Source organism: Coregonus lavaretus (assembly GCF_964263955.1).
Source record: "Coregonus lavaretus genome assembly, chromosome: 2".
NCBI classification, from domain to species: Eukaryota; Metazoa; Chordata; class Actinopteri; order Salmoniformes; family Salmonidae; genus Coregonus; species Coregonus lavaretus.
The window spans coordinates 84,981,443-85,001,807 of NC_139989.1; the positions used below are offsets into that span (position 1 = coordinate 84,981,443).

At 44.3% G+C, this 20,365-nt stretch overlaps 1 protein-coding gene and 1 long non-coding RNA gene across 2 annotated transcripts in view; both read right to left on the reverse strand.

Annotated features, from left to right (window-relative positions):
- The window catches only part of LOC311142441, a 1,015,744-nt gene that overhangs the window by 728,411 nt on the left and 266,968 nt on the right, over positions 1 to 20,365 (reverse strand). The gene's annotated exons all lie outside the window — the stretch shown is intronic.
- The window catches only part of LOC311099475 (protocadherin Fat 1-like), a gene marked incomplete at both ends in the record, with an annotated part of 121,421 nt that overhangs the window by 100,483 nt on the left and 573 nt on the right, over positions 1 to 20,365 (reverse strand). Inside the window, 20 exon segments of the mRNA XM_084140165.1 lie at positions 328 to 1,092; positions 2,068 to 2,211; positions 2,408 to 2,545; positions 2,834 to 2,940; positions 3,043 to 3,325; positions 5,664 to 5,674; positions 5,766 to 5,999; positions 6,129 to 6,282; positions 7,001 to 7,197; positions 7,339 to 8,407; positions 8,411 to 9,039; positions 9,042 to 9,944; positions 9,947 to 11,299; positions 11,454 to 11,664; positions 12,268 to 12,543; positions 17,061 to 17,414; positions 17,547 to 17,608; positions 19,683 to 19,782; positions 19,879 to 19,974; positions 20,116 to 20,234. Of these exon segments, the coding sequence (XP_083996291.1) occupies positions 328 to 1,092; positions 2,068 to 2,211; positions 2,408 to 2,545; positions 2,834 to 2,940; positions 3,043 to 3,325; positions 5,664 to 5,674; positions 5,766 to 5,999; positions 6,129 to 6,282; positions 7,001 to 7,197; positions 7,339 to 8,407; positions 8,411 to 9,039; positions 9,042 to 9,944; positions 9,947 to 11,299; positions 11,454 to 11,664; positions 12,268 to 12,543; positions 17,061 to 17,414; positions 17,547 to 17,608; positions 19,683 to 19,782; positions 19,879 to 19,974; positions 20,116 to 20,234 (7,205 nt within the window).

Here is a 20,365-nt window from a genome sequence, read left to right on the forward strand (position 1 = left end):
GTGATGTGTGTTGTGTGATGTGTGGTGTGATGTGTGTTGTGTGATGTGTGTTGTGTATTGTGTGTGATGTGATGTGTATTGTGTGATGTGTGATGTGTGTTGTGTGTTGTGTATTGTGTGATGTGTGATGTGTGAGGTGTGATGTGTGTTGTGTGATGTGTGATGTGTGTTGTGTGATGTGTGAGGTGTGATGTGTGTTGTGTGATGTGTGATGTGTGTTGTGTGATGTGTATTGTGTGATGTGTGATGTATGAGGTGTGAGGTGTGTTGTGTGATGTGTATTGTGTGATGTGTATTGTGTAATGTGTAGTGTGAGGTGTGTTGTACCTTTGCAGAGGCACACAGCAGATCTGTGATGAGGCTGAGTCTATCCGTGCTGTAGGTGGTCAGGAAGTTCTGGTCCAGGGTGACCACCTCACTACAGTCCAAGCCTGCACATAGCTTCCTGAACACCCTGACCACGCGGAGGCCTGTAACCTCCTGAATAGCCCCCACAGAGGCATTGAGCTTACTGAGGAGGATCCTGTCCTTGGTAGTGGTCAGCAGGACATCCAGGTTACCAGGGGGCTCACAGGGCTGCAGACTGACCAGCTGGACATCACTCCTCCTGATCCCTGCCACCATGCGCAGCGCCCTCAGGAAGCCCCTCCAGTGCTCCCCTATGAACTCCTCGGGGCCCACCCCAGCCAGGCGGACAGCCACGGAGCTCTCCAGCATGCGCTTGGTCACCTGGTGGACGTGCACGCCGACACCGGTTGCCGTGGTGAAGCGTCCATCGGTGACGGTGACGTTGAGCAGGTAGTGGCCCAGTTTGAGGACCTGACCCGGCCGGGTCCCCTGCCGGCCATCTGAGGGGGACAGGGAGAACAGTAGTGTGTTGGCTATGTCGGGCTGGAGGTGGTAGGTCAGGGAGTCATAAAGGTCCTGGTCAGTGGGTCGGATCTGACCCAGCACCCCGCCCGGGTAGGCCTCTCCTGGGGTGGAGATGAGTACCTCCAGGGGGAGGATAGCAGGGGGGTGGAGGCTCTCCTGGATCACCCTGATATTGATCACTTTGGAGGCCAGGATCGGTGGTCTGCCACTGTCTAACACCTGAGGAAACACAACAGAACCACAACCATTACATCATTATTACAACCTATCATTATAATCACTACCCAGTGCTTGAATTCCTCACTTCAGGTTAAGAGGATAAAATAACAGGCTTGCAAGCGCCATTGCCAACCAGAGGGGGGAATTGGTGGACTTTTATTCACTGCTGCTTCTGGGATTAAAGAAGAGAATCAATACTGGAATGAGGGCAATCTGTACCAACTCTGCTATGATCACAGAAGCTTGCAACCATTCCTGTGTTTCCGGTGAACCTACTGGTGCTCCCTGATACAGCAGGTAGCTTAGTGGTTAAGAGCGTTGTGCCAGTAACCGAAAGGTCGCTGGTTCTAATCCCCGAGCCGACTAGGTGAAAAATCTGTCGATGTGTCCTTGAGCAAGGCACAAGGGGGGAGACAGGGACAGAGGGAGGGAGACAGAGAGAGGGGGACAGAGGGAGGCAGGGAGAGAGAGAGAGAGAGAGAGAGAGAGAGAGAGAGAGAGAGAGAGAGAGAGAGAGAGAGAGAGAGAGAGAGAGAGAGAGAGAGAGAGAGAGAGAGAGAGAGAGAGAGAGAGAGAGAGGGACAGAGAGAGAGGGACAGAGAGAGAGAGAGAGGGACAGAGAGAGAGGGACAGAGAGAGAGAGACAAAGAGGGAGAGAGAGAGAGAGAGATTCCATATCCATGTCTTTCGATGCTGATTCAGGAGCTATTGTTCAGAGGCTTACTGAAGCTCCCTCGTTTATCCTGTCTTTCTCTTCTCAGCTATACATCCTGTATCTATACCTCACACTATTCCTTACACTCACCTGCTTCAAGTGCAACTCTATGCACCCAATAACGTTTCTGAGTCCTCTTAACTTCAGTTAACTTGCACCCTCCAGCTAAACCTCACTTCATTTCAGACGTGTAGTCAGTGTTGTCAGATGGAATCTCTTATCTCTCCGTGGCATGTCTACCTCTGACATGCCTGTCTTACCTGGATGACAAGGCTGTAGTCGGCCTCAGAGAACACGGGTGCATTATCATTCACATCCGACACGTCAATGTTGATCAGGGCACTGCTGGATCTGGAGGGGCTCCCACTGTCTGATGCCAGTACCGTCAAAGTGTACGAAGCCACCTAGTTTTAACACAGAGTGAAGGGGTGGAAAAAAATCAACTCTAGACTTAGAGAGCAATTAGACACAATTGAGGCTTGTAACATTGCCAATCCTTGTCTGCTTCAAACTGTGACAGTTGGAGTGTTAATTGTGCTCTGTTGAATAAGAGGAACATGGGTAGAAAGATGGGAAGAATGTGGAAAGTTAGTTAGCTACCTTTTCTCGGTCTAACGGGCAGACAACCTTCACCTCACCGCTGACCGTGTCTATGGTGAAGGGCCCGGCCTGGTTGCCCTTGATGATGGAAAAGTAGATGTGGTTGTTGGAGGGACCATCAATGTCATCAGCCATCACCTTAACAACAAAGAACAGAGTGCATGAATGGACATGTTAACAATATTGCATCAGACATTTTCTAGTAAAATGACACTGCAGGATTTCCCCCCTTTCTTTCTATAGAGCATTGAGTACAAATCAAAGGTTGAAAATGTTTAATTTATAGTGATTGCAGTTTTAGTACTACTAGACACTCACGGTCAACATGGTCAGGCCCGTGTCGGTATCTTCACTGATCACAGCAGAGTACACCTACTGGCTGAAGACAGGAGAGTTGTCGTTGACATCTGTCAAGTAGATGGTTACTGTGGCAATGTCACCTTGGCTCGTCCTGCCTTTGTCCAAGGCCTGTACTGTCAAATAGTGCTCATGGGACGCTTCATAATCCAGAGCCTTGGTCACAAAAATGTCACCTGTAGACACACATACATACGCTCAGTAAAGGGACATTAAACACACATGACTAGGACGGCTAATGGCATAAACAATAAAGTTGACATTTATAGTATAGCTACCGGTGTGTGAGTCGATGCTGAACATCCCATGCTCGTTGCCGTTGACGATGGAGTAGGTGATGTCAGCGGTGGCCTTGGGGTCACCGCTAGCTGCAAACACCCTGACCACCTGGGTCCCCAAGGTGACGTCCTCTGACACCGTGACGCCATAGTCCCTGTTTTGGAAGGCCGGGGGTCTGTCGTTGACGCTAAGCACAGAGACCAGTACAGAACAGACACGCAGCGTGTACCCAGCCTGGGTCCTCACCAGGGGTTGCTCCACACGGACCAGCCCTGAATCCTGCTAGATGGAGAATCGGCCATCGGCTGAGTCCTCAAAGGAATACAGGATCCTGCTGTTGTTTGCTAGAGAGAGGGAGAGAGAGAGTTTAACCCATAAATGCACAGCCATCTCCACTCTATCCTACATGAACAGTCCAGATGGAATGGGAGGTCAATGGCGTGTTTTAACCAGAGCTTGCCCAGCCCAGTCCAAGCATATCCAGCATACTGTATCTGACCACAGTCATTTGTTAAGATAACTGCACGGCAGCTGAGTGAATTGGGGCCAAATCTCTCCATGATCTCAACAACCTCCAGAGTCATCAGGTGACAAAACAATTCATTAACTGATCCTGTAAACTCTCATTCCTGTGTGGCGTCCTGAATGATGCACGTTGTTGAGGCCAGCGAGAATGAGTCTTTCTGTGATGACATGAACATCCTATGGGCACGTCTGTGTTTAGGTCTGTGATTAGTGTTGTTTATGATAGAGGCCTGGCTGCTTCACAACAACAGACCCTGATGAATACAGCCAGGCAGGCATCACAAACTACACCCTACTCCATATATAGGGCACAGGGCCTATGGGCCCTGGTCAAAGTAGTGTACTATAAAGGGAATAGGGTACCATTTATGATGCAACCAGAGAGGAGTGTGCTGCATAACTCAACTCTTATCACAGATTAAAGTCTGTCTGGCTCTCTATCACAGCAGGTACCAACGGAGATACGGAAAGTCCTAGGTAGGAGTCCATGGAGAAATAACCAGGCGAAAAAGAAATGGCTCCAAGGAGAGCACTATTGTCTCAATATGAAGTGCTGAAAAGCACCAGTAAGAGGTCAATTAGAGGTATATTGGAACAAACAGCTACATTTTGTTGTAAATCCACACAACAACACTGTGGAAGAATGACAGACATGCATAACTACATCATCATACAGTAAGTCTTTCTGCTGGGAACAGAACCAAAGGCTCCAATGTCCCCAATGGCACCCTCCATATTCCCTTCTACATAGTTCACTACTTTTGACCAGAGCCTTATGGGTCCTAAATAGGGAATAGGGTGTCATATCCAGAGTGCCTTACAGTTAGTGCATTCATCTTAAGATAGCTAGGTTAGACAACCACATTTCACAGTCATAGTAAGTACATTTTTCCTCAATAAAGTAGTAATCAGCAAAGTAGATGCTAGTAGGAAATTACAAGTGTGAGTGTTTTAAAATATATACTGTATATATATTATTGGCCATGTGTAAGTGTGTTTTCACCTTGGTTAGGGCTGTTGACTGAAGCAAACTACCTAATGTATAGTGGATACCATCTCTTTATACTTGTATTGCCGAGGACAAATGGACAAAAGCACTATCATGAACTTTCTGTATCAATCACTCACTCACTGCATGAAGTCCATATAGAGGAAGTCTTTAATTATGTTGTTGTTGTTTTCCTGTGGGTTGGTTGGTTGGAGAGGAAATATTATTTACACAGCTTCCTGTTGTTTAAGTGGATTTGAGGAACATTTAGGCTTGACCGTTAAGAGGAAAGGACCACTGTCAATAACAGACTATCACGCCCTGGCTCTAGGGACTCTTTTATGTTGAGCCAGGGTGTGTAGAGTCTATGTTTTGTGTTCATTGTTTCAGTTTCTAGTTCATGTGTTTCTATGTTGGCCAGGGTGGTTCTCAATCAGAGGCAACGTGAATCAGCTGTTGCTTGTTGTCTCTGATTGGGTACCATACTTAGGCAGCCGTTTGGCACTTGTGTTTTGTGGGATCTTGTTCCGTGTTGGTTTGTGTATGTACCCAAGGACTTCACGTATCGTTTTGTTGTTTTTGTTCGTGTGGTGAATAATAATAAAATATGTTCGCATTCCACGCTGCGCATTGGTCCACTCCTTTTGACGATCGTGACACAGACTAAATAACATTGTCAGTTCATCATCAAAGCAATCTTTTTTCAGTTGAATAATTCCATCAGTCTGCGCTGTGTGTTAATTTGTGTGTGTGTGTGTGTGTGTGTGTGTGTGTGTGTGTGTGTGTGTGTGTGTGTGTGTGTGTGTGTGTGTGTGTGTGTGTGTGTGTGTGTGTGTGTGTGTGTGTCTTGCGTTAATGCCGGGATAAAGCACATACCTCATTCTCTGTCTTACTTCATAATTGATTGCTTGGCAACAAAGAGCAACCAGTGCTTACAAGTTCATTATGACTTTGGAAACTTCTGCGAGACTAATTTCAAAAGGTATACCACACCAACCATTTCTTTTGAATGTGAATTAGGACTTTTCTCAAGGCTCTTTATTCATTACATCAGCCATCTATTATAATTGATCCGTAAATCGTAATTATTTGGTGCACATTTCTTACATTAGTTATGTCTAATAACAGGATATATCTTATCATAACATGAATACTTTTTGGCACGTTAATGCATTAGATCCTAAAAGGCCTTAATATAAAGCCTCTTACCTGCATCCAGATCAGTGGCCTGTAGCCGTGCCACATACGTGTTTATCTCAGTGTTCTCAAAGACAGTGACAGGGTAGGGGTCAGCTGTGAACTCAGGAGCGTTATCATTGACATCTCCCACTGTTATCACCACATTAGCCTGGCAGTAACGCTGTCCTCCATCCTCCACTTGCACCACCAGACTGTACACATCCCTCTCCTCGCGGTCCAACGGCAACAGGGTTTTCAGCTGGCCTTCAGAGAACACACAGCACAGACAACTACGTCTCTTAGAAGGCTCCACTCTTAGAACATTTACTAGTAACATTTGGTGAACAATTTTCAACAAGCATGATGATTATGTGTCTGACTCATATACAGTACCTGTGTCTGATTCAATGCTAAAGTAATCAGCTCCATCTCCAGAGAGAGTGTATGAGATCTGAGCGTTGGATTGGATGTCTGCATCAGTGGCAGAGACTCGCAGGACCAGCCTCCCTTCAGGAGTGTTCTCAGGGACTGTCTGGGCATAGAGAGCCTGTAGAGGAAGTCATGGACGTTACATGAAGTAAACAACTCTGTAAGAAACTCAACAAAATACATTGAAACTTTTGGACTTCGTATTACAAAGAACCTTCACAGGACTTCATATTACAAAGAAACTTCATAGGACTTCATATTACAAAGAAACTTCATAGGACTTCATATTACATAGAAACTTCACAGGACTTCATATTACATAGAAACTTCACAGGACTTCATATTACAAAGAAACTTCACAGGACTTCATATTACATAGAAACTTCACAGGACTTCAAATTACAAAGAAACTTCACAGGACTTCATATTACATAGAAACTTCACAGGACTTCAAATTACAAAGAAACTTCACAGGACTTCATATTACATAGAAACTTCACAGGACTTCAAATTACAAAGAAACTTCACAGGACTTCATATTACATAGAAACTTCACAGGACTTCATATTACATAGAAACTTCACAGGACTTCAAATTACAAAGAAACTTCACAGGACTTCATATTACATAGAAACTTCACAGGACTTCAAATTACAAAGAAACTTCACAGGACTTCATATTACATAGAAACTTAATAGGACTTCATATTACAAAAAAACGTAATATTACAAAGAAACTTCATAGGACGTCATATTACTGTAGGCCATTTAGTTTAACAGTGCTTTCACTCTGTTACAGTATGTTCTCTAAGTGTCTTTGTACTGCCCAACCCTTACCCTCTCACAGACAGGACTGTTGTCGTTTGCATCGAGGACACTGATCTCCACAGTGGCTGTGGTCACAGACGTTCCGTCGGTAGCAGTGACGTTCAGGAGGTAGCTGTCCCTCTTCTCCCTGTCCAGAGCTCTCCTCACCACCACCCTCCACTCCCCCTGAGAGTGCTCCAGGCCAAACTGAGCCCGTGGGTCACCTCCTGGGAGAGGCAAAGGAAATATGACATTCAGGGTAACAAAGAATCTTGCAAAAGTATACAAAACTGATGTAAGCAACTGAAACATCCATGTAAAATTCTGTAATTCAAAGACAATCTGTCCACTCAAGCCAGCCAGAGTACCTGTGATGAAACAGCAGATTGGCTTGTTGAGGTCTTCAGAGTCTCTGTCGGTGGTCCTCAGGACTGCTATGGCCCTGCTAGGAACGGGGATGTCCTCACTGACGCTGGCCCTGAACACCTCCTCCGTGAAGCGCATGGGATTGTCATTCAAGTCCACCACTGTCACCTCCACTGTGGCAGTGGCATTCAGCCTCCCGTCATGCCCTCTGTCTGTAGCCAGTACTGCTACTAAGTACCGGTCCTGCTGCTCCTGGTCCAGCTCCTTCAGTGTTGTGACCCACCCTGACTCTCCATCCACAGCAAATATCCCCAGGACCTCTACAGAGTTTTGGTACCGGTCCAGACTGTATGTAACCTGGCCGTTCACTCCTGAGTCTAGATCAGTAGCCCTCACCTGAATCACTGAGGTTCCTCTAGGTAGGTTCTCAACAACAAATGATCTGTAAGAGTCCGATTCAAACTGTGGACTGTTATCGTTGACGTCCTGTACCTGAATATGGAGGTGGGCAGTAGTAATCACGTCAATGCCCTCTAGGTCGCCCTGTGCCTGCAGAGTCAGCCGGTACCATTTAGTGTATTCAAAGTCAAGACGTTTAGCTAGTTTGAGCTTCCCTGTGTCTGTGTTGACAACGAAGACTTGGTCTTGGTTGCTCTCAGGGGTGCTGCCTTTAACAAGGTTGTATATCAAAGGCTGCTCACTCTCTTGGATGACATCAATCTCAGAACCTATAGGAAGGCCCTCACTGACTGACCATCTCTTCTGTAACTCAACTAGTTTTGGCACTGTCACCTCCTTGGGCAGTAGTCTGATGTATACTGGCACCACAGTTTGTTTAGGTGGATCTCCAGCGTCTTTAGCACTCACATAAAAGGAAAATAGGTCATTTTTATAAGTCGTAAAATTGTCTTTGGCGATTACATCACCATTGAGAGGATGTATGTCCAAACCTCTCACCTCAGATTCTACAGTGTAAGTGATGTCAGCATTGCTGCCTTCGTCTGCGTCCACAGCAGTAACTCTGACTATGATAGTTCCTTCAGCGACATCCCTGGGAATATTGGCTTTGTATTATGCTGCCCTGAACTGAGGAGCGTTATCGTTAACATCCGTCAGGATCACGTTGACAGTGGTGAAGCCTAGCTTTCCCCCTCCATCTGTAGCCATCAGACTAATAGAGATTAGGCTACTGATTACATTCTCTCTGTCTAAGATTTCCACAGTAAAAATCTCCCCATTTTCATTGATAGTGAATTTATCCTTTGTGATGTCATTGACTATGTAATATGTCACCTTGCCATACACTCCTGTATCTTTATCGGTAGCTGTGACTTGAGTGACCAACGTGCCAACAGGGGAGTTCTCCAACAGCTCTATAACAGAGTCAGTGTGGGAGAAAGAGGGGCTGTGGAGGTTAGAAGTGATCACTGTGACCTGGACGTTACATCCACTACTATAAAGCCCATCAGACACAGAGACACTGAGGTTATACAGTGGCTCCATGTTCAGCTTGCGGTGGTTCGATATGACAATCTCTCCACTCCTTCCGTCTATGATGAAGCTGGAGTCCTCATTGCCAGAGAGTAGGGAGTACTCCAGGCGGTCAGTGTCTGACAGGTCAGCATCAGAGGTCCTCACACAGGCTACAAAATGACCCCTTTCGGCCAGCTGGCTGACCATAGCCTTATACAGATGCTGACTGGGTTGTCATTGATGTCTGTCACTGAGATGATGACTGGGACCTCACTGGACTGGGCAGGGACACCCCCATCCACAGCTCTGACCACCAACCTATGTTGTGGTCCCACCTCATAGTCTAACAGGCCAGATGTCATGATCACCCCACTGTCTTGGTCAATGGTGAAGTAATCTGAGGAGCCACCCCCCTCCTCCACTAACTGGTAAAACAGCACTTTGTTGTTGCCTGAGTCTGAGTCTATGGCAGACACCTGTAACACTGACGAGTCAATGTCAGCCGACTCAGACACACTAGCCTCATATAACCTCTCTTTGAAAGTCGGTGCATTATCATTGACGTCCTCCAAGATAATGTCAAGGAAAACTTCAGAGTGAGCCCCTGTAAGTGAGTCTGAGGCTCGGATGCTAAGTCTGTATGCTGGGTGGGTCTCGAAGTCCAACGGCTGTACAACATGGAAGACACCAGTGATGAAACTAATGGAGAACTGACCTAAAGGGTCTCCCTCAGAGATGCTATAGACAGTCCTTAGTCCCTCTGAGGCTTTGGCCTGGATCTTCACAATGGAGGTGTCTACTGGAACATCCTCTGGTATAACTATGTCATAGGAGGATTTCTCAAACACAGGCACGGCTTTGCTCACCACCGTCACCGCCACCTCCACTGTCGCTGAGAGAGATAGGTCCCCTCTGTCTTTAGCGATGACGCTGATCGCAAACTTTTTTTTTGACGCTGATCGCAAACCCCAGTCTTCTTTTAGCTGGTATTTGATCTCAGCATTCCTACCAGTGTCTTTATCCACTGTGGTTATCTGCCTGACAACTTGACCCACTGCTGAATCTATCTGCACCAGGGCTGAGTAGGGGAGTCCCATGAATACAGGCTCATTGTCATTTATATCTTCAATGGTTCCTTTGTCACCTCCACAACGATCTCAAACGTATCCTGTTCCTCTCGATCAAAAGGTATTCCAGTCGTAAACAGCACACCAGAGGTGTGTCCAATCTCAAACCTCCCCTGTGGGTTCAAGATGGTGTAAAACAGAGGTAAGTTTATCCTTTTTCTCACAGTAGTTACCACAGCCAGAGTTTTCCTCTCAGATGAGTTCTCTGGTAGAGAGGCTGTGTACAGGTCCTTGGCGAACACCAGATCTTTGTTCTGGTTCTCTCTTATGTTGACTTTGACCAGGGCAGTCTTGGTGAACCTCCCGTCAGACACTCTGACTGTCAGCTCGTACCCATTTCGCAACTGGACTGGATCCAAAACAGAAATAACGCCTGACGTGGTATCAATCATGAATTTACCTCCAATGTTTCCATCTGAGATAGAGAACAGCAGTTTGGAACCAGCTCCTGAATCCAGATCAGTGGCGTTTATAGAAATCACCTTCAGTCCACTGTAGGTTGGCACTATGACAGACGTCTCAAACACGTCTTGGCTGAATGTTGGGGGGCAGTCATTGACATCAGTGATGTGGATGGTAACACTGGCTATGATCTCGGAGAAAAGGTGTGGCTTTCCACTGTCATGGACCTGTACAGTGAAGTTGAACTCTGACCTCTGCTCATAATCCAGGTCAGTGACAGTGCGAATGGCTCCGGTGCTGGAGTCAATGGCAAAGTAACCAAGGGCATACGGCTCTACAATCTGGTAGACCAGCCTGCCATTCAGATCACTGTCAGCATCAGTGGCTTGGATAACTAGAGGAGACTTTCCATTGGTCAGCACCATACTGTTAACAGGGGCGGACTCACTGACAACTCCTCTGAACTCTGTCTGTGTGAGCACTGGACTGTTGTCATTCTCATCTCTGAGGTGAATACGGACTGTAACATAGTTCACCATCTCCGCCATGTTGGTGGCCTGCACGGTCAGTCTGTATGAAGACACACTCTCATAGTCCAACAGCCTCTGAGTGACAACAACACCAGACGTTGGATTGATATCGAAGGCGTTGTTGACATTTCCCTCTCTGATCTGGTAGAGGACAGAAGAGTGACCGCAGGCAGAGACTAGAGTCACTAAGCTCCCTACAGGGGCTGTCTCACTGATAACAGCTGAGATCTCCTCCTCAGGGAACCTGGGCCTGGCGTTATCTGGCACAGTGACAGCTATACGTACTGTTGTCACCGCACTCAGTGGAGGCTCTCCTCTGTCTGACGCCTTTACAGCCAGCTCAAACTGACTCTTGTCATCACGATCAAGCTCCTTCGCCACTGTAATGGTCCCCAGGACTAGATCGATAGCAAACGAGTTGTCCTCGTTCCCTGTGAAGGGAAAACAGCAAAAGAGAAATTAGTAGCAGCATGGATTGTTATTCTACAGTCTGGTGTACTGTAGTTACTAATTAATAGTCAAAGACTAAAAAGTAATGGTACACAGAGTCATATTTTCAACAGTGTGGTAGGAACAGTACTGTACCTGACTCTATGATGTAGCTGATCTCTGCATTGCTTCCTCTGTCTCGGTCCTGAGCAGTAACTTGAAGTACAGCCGATCCCACAGCGGCTGACTCAAACACCTGTCCTGAGTACTGGGAGCTGGTGAACCAGGGGGTGTTATCATTGGTGTCCTCCACGTTAACTATCACTCTGACCAGGTTACGCTTTACAGGCACATCATCATCACGCACCTGGAAAACACATGGATCACAGGACTCATATAAAATACCATATATCTCACCTGGGTAGGTGCTACATTGTACAAGTTATTCCTACAGGCCTGTTTCTCAACCAAAACATCAACCAAGACATCCACACAGTGACACAGAAAGGCTTGTTCATCAGCTTGATTTGATCTGATTTGAAAGGCTTGTTTATCAGCTTGATCTGATTTGAAAGGCTTGTTTATCAGCTTGATTTGATCTGATTTGAAAGGCTTGTTTATCAGCTTGATTTGATCTGATTTGAAAGGCTTGTTTATCAGCTTGATCTGATTTGATAGGCTTGTTTATCAGCTTGATCTGATTTGAAAGGCTTGTTTATCAGCTTGATCTGATTTAAAAGGCTTGTTTATCAGCTTGATTTGCGTGTTATGAGTGATACATGACTCATTGTGCGTTCCAAATAATAGCACCCTCCTCCCTATATAGTGCACTATTTTTTGTGGGCCATGGTCAAAAGTAGTGCACTATAAAGGGAATAGCGTGCCATCTGGGACACAGATACGTTAGATACCTAGTGTTGTCTTACCATGACAGTGAGGGTGTGGCGGTAGATACCTAGTGTTGTCTTACCATGACAGTGAGGGTGTGTTTGTGCATGACCTCATGGTCCAGCGGTTCTGTGGTGTAGAGCTGTCCCGTTCCAGGGTCCAGCCTGAACCTCCTCTGGCTGAAGAGATCAGTGCTGCTCAGCAGAGTGAAGGATAGCTTGTTCCTCTGGTCTCTGTCTGTGGCACTGAGCTGCAGGATGCCTGTCTCTGGTGCTGTGTCCTCTGGGATGCTGACCTCATACTGGGGCTGAGAGAACTGGGGCCGGTGGTTGTTGGTGTCAATCACTGTGATGAACACCTAGAAAAATGAAGACAGAGGCTGTGTATTTGTTGCACCAATTTTCAACATACTTCAAATTGAAAAGAGGCTGTTTGTTTCAAAATGCATTTAGTTACAACAGTATGCAAATCATGCATTGCTGTGTAAGTATTTGTTGCACCGATTTCCAACATCTTGCAAATTAACTTAACAGTAAGAGAGGGGGTTTCAAAGAGGGGGCTTATCATTGTGGCCCAGGTGGCACAAAATAATCAAAGGTCTGACTGCACGGAGATGCTTGGGAAAAATGGTTACAACGGGGGACTAGAGTGTTTGTGTCTCAGGTGAAGAGGGTGGATCTGATCTCCATCACCTAGGATTTAGTAGATTAATCAAATCTCACATTGTTGTCAATTTCTGCTCAAACTTGCATGCTTTCTCAATCAGCTGTAACTGTATGTGCACTCGTAAATCAGGTCCTTTCTTGAGTTGGGCTCTGGGATATAACAACCGTTGAGTATCTGATTTTATGGTGGATTGTGGAGGAGGGGGGTTGAGTGTAACCAAATAATGATGATCCACACTTCTTTGACAATATATATAATACATTATCAACCCTGCAAGCAATTCAAGACAATATTATTATGGTGGGGGATTATAATACTGTTTTAAATAGCTCAATGGACCGTAAAGGAAATCACACCACAAACAATCACCCACATGCTCTTAAGGAAATCGTGAATGTCATGGATACATTAGAACTAGTAGATATATGGAGGCTCAAATGTCCTGATCTAGTGAGATATACAGTGGGGAGAACAAGTATTTGATACACTGCCGATTTTTGCAGGTTTTCCTACTTACAAAGCATGTAGAGGTCTGTAATTGTTATCATAGGTACACTTCAACTGTGAGAGACGGAATCTAAAACAAAAATCCAGAAAATCACATTGTATGATTTTTAAGTAATTAATTTGCATTTTATTGCATGACATAAGTATTTGATCACCTACCAACCAGTAAGAATTCCAGCTCTCACAGACCTATTAGTTTTTCTTTAAGAAGCCCTCCTGTTCTCCACTCATTACCTGTATTAACTGCACCTGTTTGAACTCGTTACCTGTATAAAAGACACCTGTCCACACACTCAATCAAACAGACTCCAACCTCTCCACAATGGCCAAGACCAGAGAGCTGTGTAAGGACATCAGGGATAAAATTGTTGACCTGCACAAGGCTGGGATGGGCTACAGGACAATAGGCAAGCAGCTTGGTGAGAAGGCAACAACTGTTGGCGCAATTATTAGAAAATGGAAGAAGTTCAAGATGACGGTCAATCACCCTCGGTCTGGGGCTCCATGCAAGATCTCACCTCGTGGGGCATCAATGATTATGAGGAAGGTGAGGGATCAGCCCAGAACTACACGGCAGGACCTGGTCAATGACCTGAAGAGAGCTGGGACCACAGTCTCAAAGAAAACCATTAGTAACACACTACGCCGTCATGGATTAAAATCCTGCAGCGCACGCAAGGTCCCCCTGCTCAAGCCAGCGCATGTCCAGGCCCGTCTGAAGTTTGCCAATGACCATCTGGATGATCCAGAGGAGGAATGGGAGAAGGTCATGTGGTCTGATGAGACAAAAATAGAGCTTTTTGGTCTAAACTCCACTTGCCGTGTTTGGAGGAAGAAGAAGGATGAGTACAACCCCAAGAACACCATCCCAACCGTGAAGCATGGAGGTGGAAGCATCATTCTTTGGGGATGCTTTTCTGCAAAGGGGACAGGACGACTGCACCGTATTGAGGGGAGGATGGATGGGGCCATGTATCGCGAGATCTTGGCCAACAACCTCCTTCCCTCAGTAAGAGCATTGAAGATGGGTCGTGGCTCGGTCTTTCAGCTTGACAACGACCCGAAACACACAGCCAGGGCAACTAAGGAGTGGCTCCGTAAGAAGCATCTCAAGGTCCTGGAGTGGCCTAGCCAGTCTCCAGACCTGAACCCAATAGAAAATCTTTGGAGGGAGCTAAAAGTCTGTATTGCCCAGCGACAGCCCCAAAACCTGAAGGATCTGGAGAAGGTCTGTATGGAGGAGTGGGCCAAAATCCCTGCTGCAGTGTGTGCAAACCTGGTCAAGACCTACAGGAAACGTATGATCTCTGTAATTGCAGATTCCGTCTCTCACAGTTGAAGTGTACCTATGATAAAAATTACAGACCTCTACATGCTTTGTAAGTAGGAAAACCTGCAAAATCGGCAGTGTATCAAATACTTGTTGACATCAGTAACATGTTGAGCAAACTTAATACACATGTTATACATCAGTAACATGTTGAGCAGACTTAATACACATGTTATACATCAGTAACATGTTGAGCAGACTTAATACACATGTTATACATCAGTAGCATGTTGAGCAGACTTAATACACGTTATACATCAGTAACATGTTGAGCAGACTTAATACACATGTTATACATCAGTAACATGTTGAGCAGACTTAATACACATGTTATACATCAGTAACATGTTGAGCAGACTTAATACACATGTTATACATCAGTAACATGTTGAGCAGACGTAATACACATGTTATACATCAGTAACATGTTGAGCAGACTTAATACACATGTTATACATCAGTAACATGTTGAGCAGACTTACTACACATGTTATACATCAGTAACATGTTGAGCAGACTTAATACACATGTTATACATCAGTAACATGATGAGCAGACTTAATACACATGTTATACATCAGTAACATGTTGAGCAGACTTAATACACATGTTATACATCAGTAACATGTTGAGCAGACTTAATACACATGTTATACATCAGTAGCATGTTGAGGAGACTTAATACACACGTTATACATCAGTAACATGTTGAGCAGACTTAATACACATGTTATACATCAGTAACATGTTGAGCAGACTTAATACATGTTATACATCAGTAACATGTTGAGCAGACTTAATACACATGTTATACATCAGTAACATGTTGAGCAGACTTAATACACATGTTATACATCAGTAACATGTTGAGCAGACTTAATACACATGTTATACATCAGTAGCATGTTGAGCAGACTTAATACACACGTTATACATCAGTAACATGTTGAGCAGACTTAATACACATGTTATACATCAGTAACATGTTGAGCAGACTTAATACACATGTTATACATCAGTAACATGTTGAGCAGACTTAATACACACGTTATACATCAGTAACATGTTGAGCAGACTTAATACACATGTTATACATCAGTAACATGTTGAGCAGACTTAATACACATGTTATACATCAGTAACATGTTGAGCAGACTTAATACTCATGTTATACATCAGTAACATGTTGAGCAGACTTAATACACATGTTATACATCAGTAACATGTTGAGCAGACTTAATACACGTTATACATCAGTAACATGTTGAGCAGACTTAATACATGTTATACATCAGTAACATGTTGAGCAGACTTAATACACATGTTATACATCAGTAACATGTTGATCAGACTTAATACACATGGTATACATCAGTAACATGTTGAGCAGACTTAATACACGTTATACATCAGTAACATGTTGAGCAGACTTAATACACATGTTATACATCAGTAACATGTTGAGCAGACTTAATACACATGTTATACATCAGTAGCATGTTGAGCAGACTTAATACACGTTATACATCAGTAACATGTTGAGCAGACTTAATACATGTTATACATCAGTAACATGTTGAGCAGACTTAATACACATGTTATACATCAGTAACATGTTGAGCAGATTTAATACACATGTTATACATCAGTAACATGTTGAGCAGACTTAATACACATGTTATACATCAGTAGCATGTTGAGCAGACTTAATACACGTTATACATCAGTAACATGTTGAGCAGACTTAATACACATGTTATACATCAGTAACATGATGAGCAGACTTAATACACATGTTATACATCAGTAACATGTTGAGCAGACTTAATACACATGTTATACATCAGTAACATGTTGAGCAGACTTAATACACGTTATACATCAGTAACATGTTGAGCAGACTTAATACACATTATACATCAGTAACATGTTGAGCAGACTTAATACACATGTTATACATCAGTAACATGTTGAGCAGACTTAATACACATGTTATACATCAGTAACATGTTGAGCAGACTTAATACACATGTTATACATCAGTAACATGTTGAGCAGACTTAATACACGTTATACATCAGTAGCATGTTGAGCAGACTTAATACACATGTTATACATCAGTAACATGTTGAGCAGACTTAATACACGTTATACATCAGTAACATGTTGAGCAGACTTAATACACGTTATACATCAGTAGCATGTTGAGCAGACTTACTGCATGTCTTTAACTAGTTCATATTTAAGCACAATGTTTGAAGCAGCAGGCTGGTGTTGAATGGATATATAGATATGATAGATGTTTTAATACATCTCATTGTTAAACAGATGTAATACCACAGTAGCTACTGCAACAAGCTGTACAGACTTACTGTAAGGATGTCATTCTGTCCTGCCGAGACGACCTCTCTGGAGAACACATGGCCAGTTTTGGGTTCGATGAAGTACCTCCCCTGCTCGTCTCCCCCCTCGATGCTGTAAGAGACCTCAGCGTTGGGGCCCGTGTCTCTGTCAGAGGCGATCACTCTGTAGATGGGCTCTATCTTAGCAACCCCCCTCCTCTCTGTTGGTCTTTCCCTCTCTGACCTGTCCCTGTCCCTCTCTGGGAGCTGGACCTTATAGATCTTCTCCAGGAACTGTGGGGTGTTGTCATTCTCATCCTGCACCCTCACCACCACCCGGACAGCGGTGGACCTGGCTGGGACGCCTTTGTCTGTTACTGTGATCTGGGTGTGGGGGAGGAGGGGAGGGGTCATGCAAGCATTAGGTGTCACTTTTACAGTATGTTAGATATTCATATTTTGATTAATTGGACATTGATTTCCAATAGGATTACACTACATATAAAAGATGTTCACCTCCAGCGTATCTCCCTCTTGCTGCTCTCTGTCCAGTTTTCTGGAAGTGGTTGTCACCAAACCTGTCAGGACAGACATCAAACACAGACTGTATTAATACAGCCATGATCTACATGTAAGATACTCCTGTGTTCTTGCAAAACTCCCATTTGCATCACTGACAATGTGAGTTAACGTTATTCAAAGCAAATAAACATGGGTATGTTTCAGAGGCATACTGTAGAATGTTTCTGTTTTGTACTCAGTACATGTAGCTCCACCCAGCCCTGAGGAGCTGGAATAGACCATCAGGCATGTTCTACTTTATATATGGTCCTTAAACACTAGGCCATAAACACAGTTTTTTTTTTACACAAATTCATGCACATAAACTCAAAGAAATTAACCACTTCCATTACAACCAGTTTGTGCCATCTTCTGAGGAAAGGAAAACGGTTCTGTTTCCCAAGACTTAATGGGATGCTTGTTAGGTTGAATGTGGAGGCTCCTTGCCCATTGAAACCACATAAAAGATGGCTGTTTTGTGTGCTATGTATGATTAGCAGGGGGAAAAAATACATTTTGTAACCCAAGCCTGTTGATAGCATAGCATTATGTTAGTTATTACATTTTAGCAGACGCTCTTATCCAGAGCGACTTTTAGTTTGTGAGTGCATACATTTTCATACTGGCCCCCCGTGGGAATCGAACCCACAACCCTGGTGTTGCAAACGCCATGCTCTACCAACTGAGCTACACAGGTTATGGAGGGGGAAAGTCCACAACAACATAGGGCTGGGAAGGTTCTTGATTACTACTTGACTTAACAATGAAGTAATTAAATAATGACATAATGGAAGTAACTCATTCTTCTCAACAGTTATAGTATAAAATAAATAAGCCAAGAGGGAAAATATATTCTAATACTGTAGCTAAGGATAGGCCCCGTGTAGCTCAGTTGGTAGAGCATGGCGTTTGCAACGCCAGGGTTGTGGGTTCGATTCCCACGGGGGGCCAGTATGAAAAATGTATGTACTCACTAACTGTAAGTCGCTAAATGACTAAAATGTAAATGTACCAAATGTAACCTATGATAGGTCTACAGACTACAGTAGGACTGTCTGGAAGTTGTTAGAGGAGGTATCCATTTCCTGCTTGGCTGGATCTGTTCTCCACAGGGTCTTTCTTTGTAAAAATGCTGACATTGTTCTCTTCAGAACAAAAACTTTGGTAGCTAAAACCTGATACAGTTTGCGTCCCAAATAGCACCCTATTACCTACATAGTGCACTCCTTTTGATCAGAGCCCTGGTCTAAAGTAGTGCACTATATAGGGAATAGGGTGCCATTGGGGACGCTCCCACTGGCTGTGTGTGCAGTGGTATGAAATTGATTGATTTACAGTGAAACCCTGTTGGCTGGGGGCACAAGGGCTTTCTCATGGGCAGTAAACCCTGTTGGCTGGGTGCACAAGGGCTTTCTCATGGGCAGTAAACCCTGTTGGCTGGGGACACAAGGGCTTTCTCATGGGCAGTAAACCCTGTTGTCTGGGTGCACAAGGGCTTTCTCATGGGCAGTAAACCCTGTTGTCTGGGTGCACAAGGGCTTTCGCATGGGAACAACAGAAAGTAGTGTAGTGTTAGAAATAAACTAAATGACATGTTGTGGCCATCAAGCTCTAGCCTGGTCCCAGATCTGTATTTGCATTAGCCAAGTCCTCTGACTGTTTCATGACATAACAAGGAGTTGGCTAAACAAGCACATACAGATCTGGGACCAGGCTCACCCAGCTGACACTGACATGAAACACAGAGATATATGCTAGACAGACAGCAACACTGTCTCTACAATGGACTAGCAATGTTACATTTACTTTACAGGGAGTGCTTGCCATAAAACTGCCATAAAAAAGTTCGTACTGAGTGTGATGTCTATGCAAACTGAAAATGTTCATGTTTAAATTAGCCTACTGTGAAGAAATATTCAGGGATGTTGCGCTTGTTATGACATCAAATGGTTTACAGTATAATGAAAAGTACAACACTTTGGCTAAAATCAGTTAAACATGATGACGCAATAATATAGGACAGTCCCACACAAAGCTCAGTCTGTAACAATACAAAGCATAAATATTAACAAATAGTGTTTAGGATCTCACCAGTCTGGTGGTCGATGCTGAAGAATCCCTGTGGGTTCCCGCTGGTTATCTTATAGTAGACCTGGTCACTGTTTCCAGAGTCAGGGTCCACAGCCTCCACCTGGATAACAGAAGAGAAGAGAACATTCAGCAACTCTTGGAGGACAGTGGAAGTTTATAAAAGTGCTTCTTTAAAAGTATGTCTAGAAGTATGGACCTGGATAACAGATACATCATTGGGGGAATTCTCCATGACATCAGGGTAATAGACAGGCTCGGAGGTCTGTGGCGCGTTGTCGTTGACATCTTCAACCTGAATAATAAATAATCATACATTTGATTTGTAACACGGATGTCATTGAAAAACAATCGCAAAGTGCTACAGTGTGTGCATTAAGATAAATACACAAGAGGGACATAGACAAAAAAGAACACAATTCAACAATAAACTAACCTCAATGTAGACCTCCATAAATGACGACTGAGGCACCACAGCTAGGTCGGTGCCATAGATAGTCAGCCAGTAACGATTGGTGGTCTCATGGTCTAAAAGCTCCTGTGTCTGTATGACACCTGTGAGGAGAAAGAGAAGATGCATTTTTCATGTCACAGTTTGGGCTGAGCTTCCACTGAGCAAGGCATCACTGGGAACTCTGGTCTCTCACATGGCTCGAGATCCCAGCTCTCTGCTCTCTACTTTACAT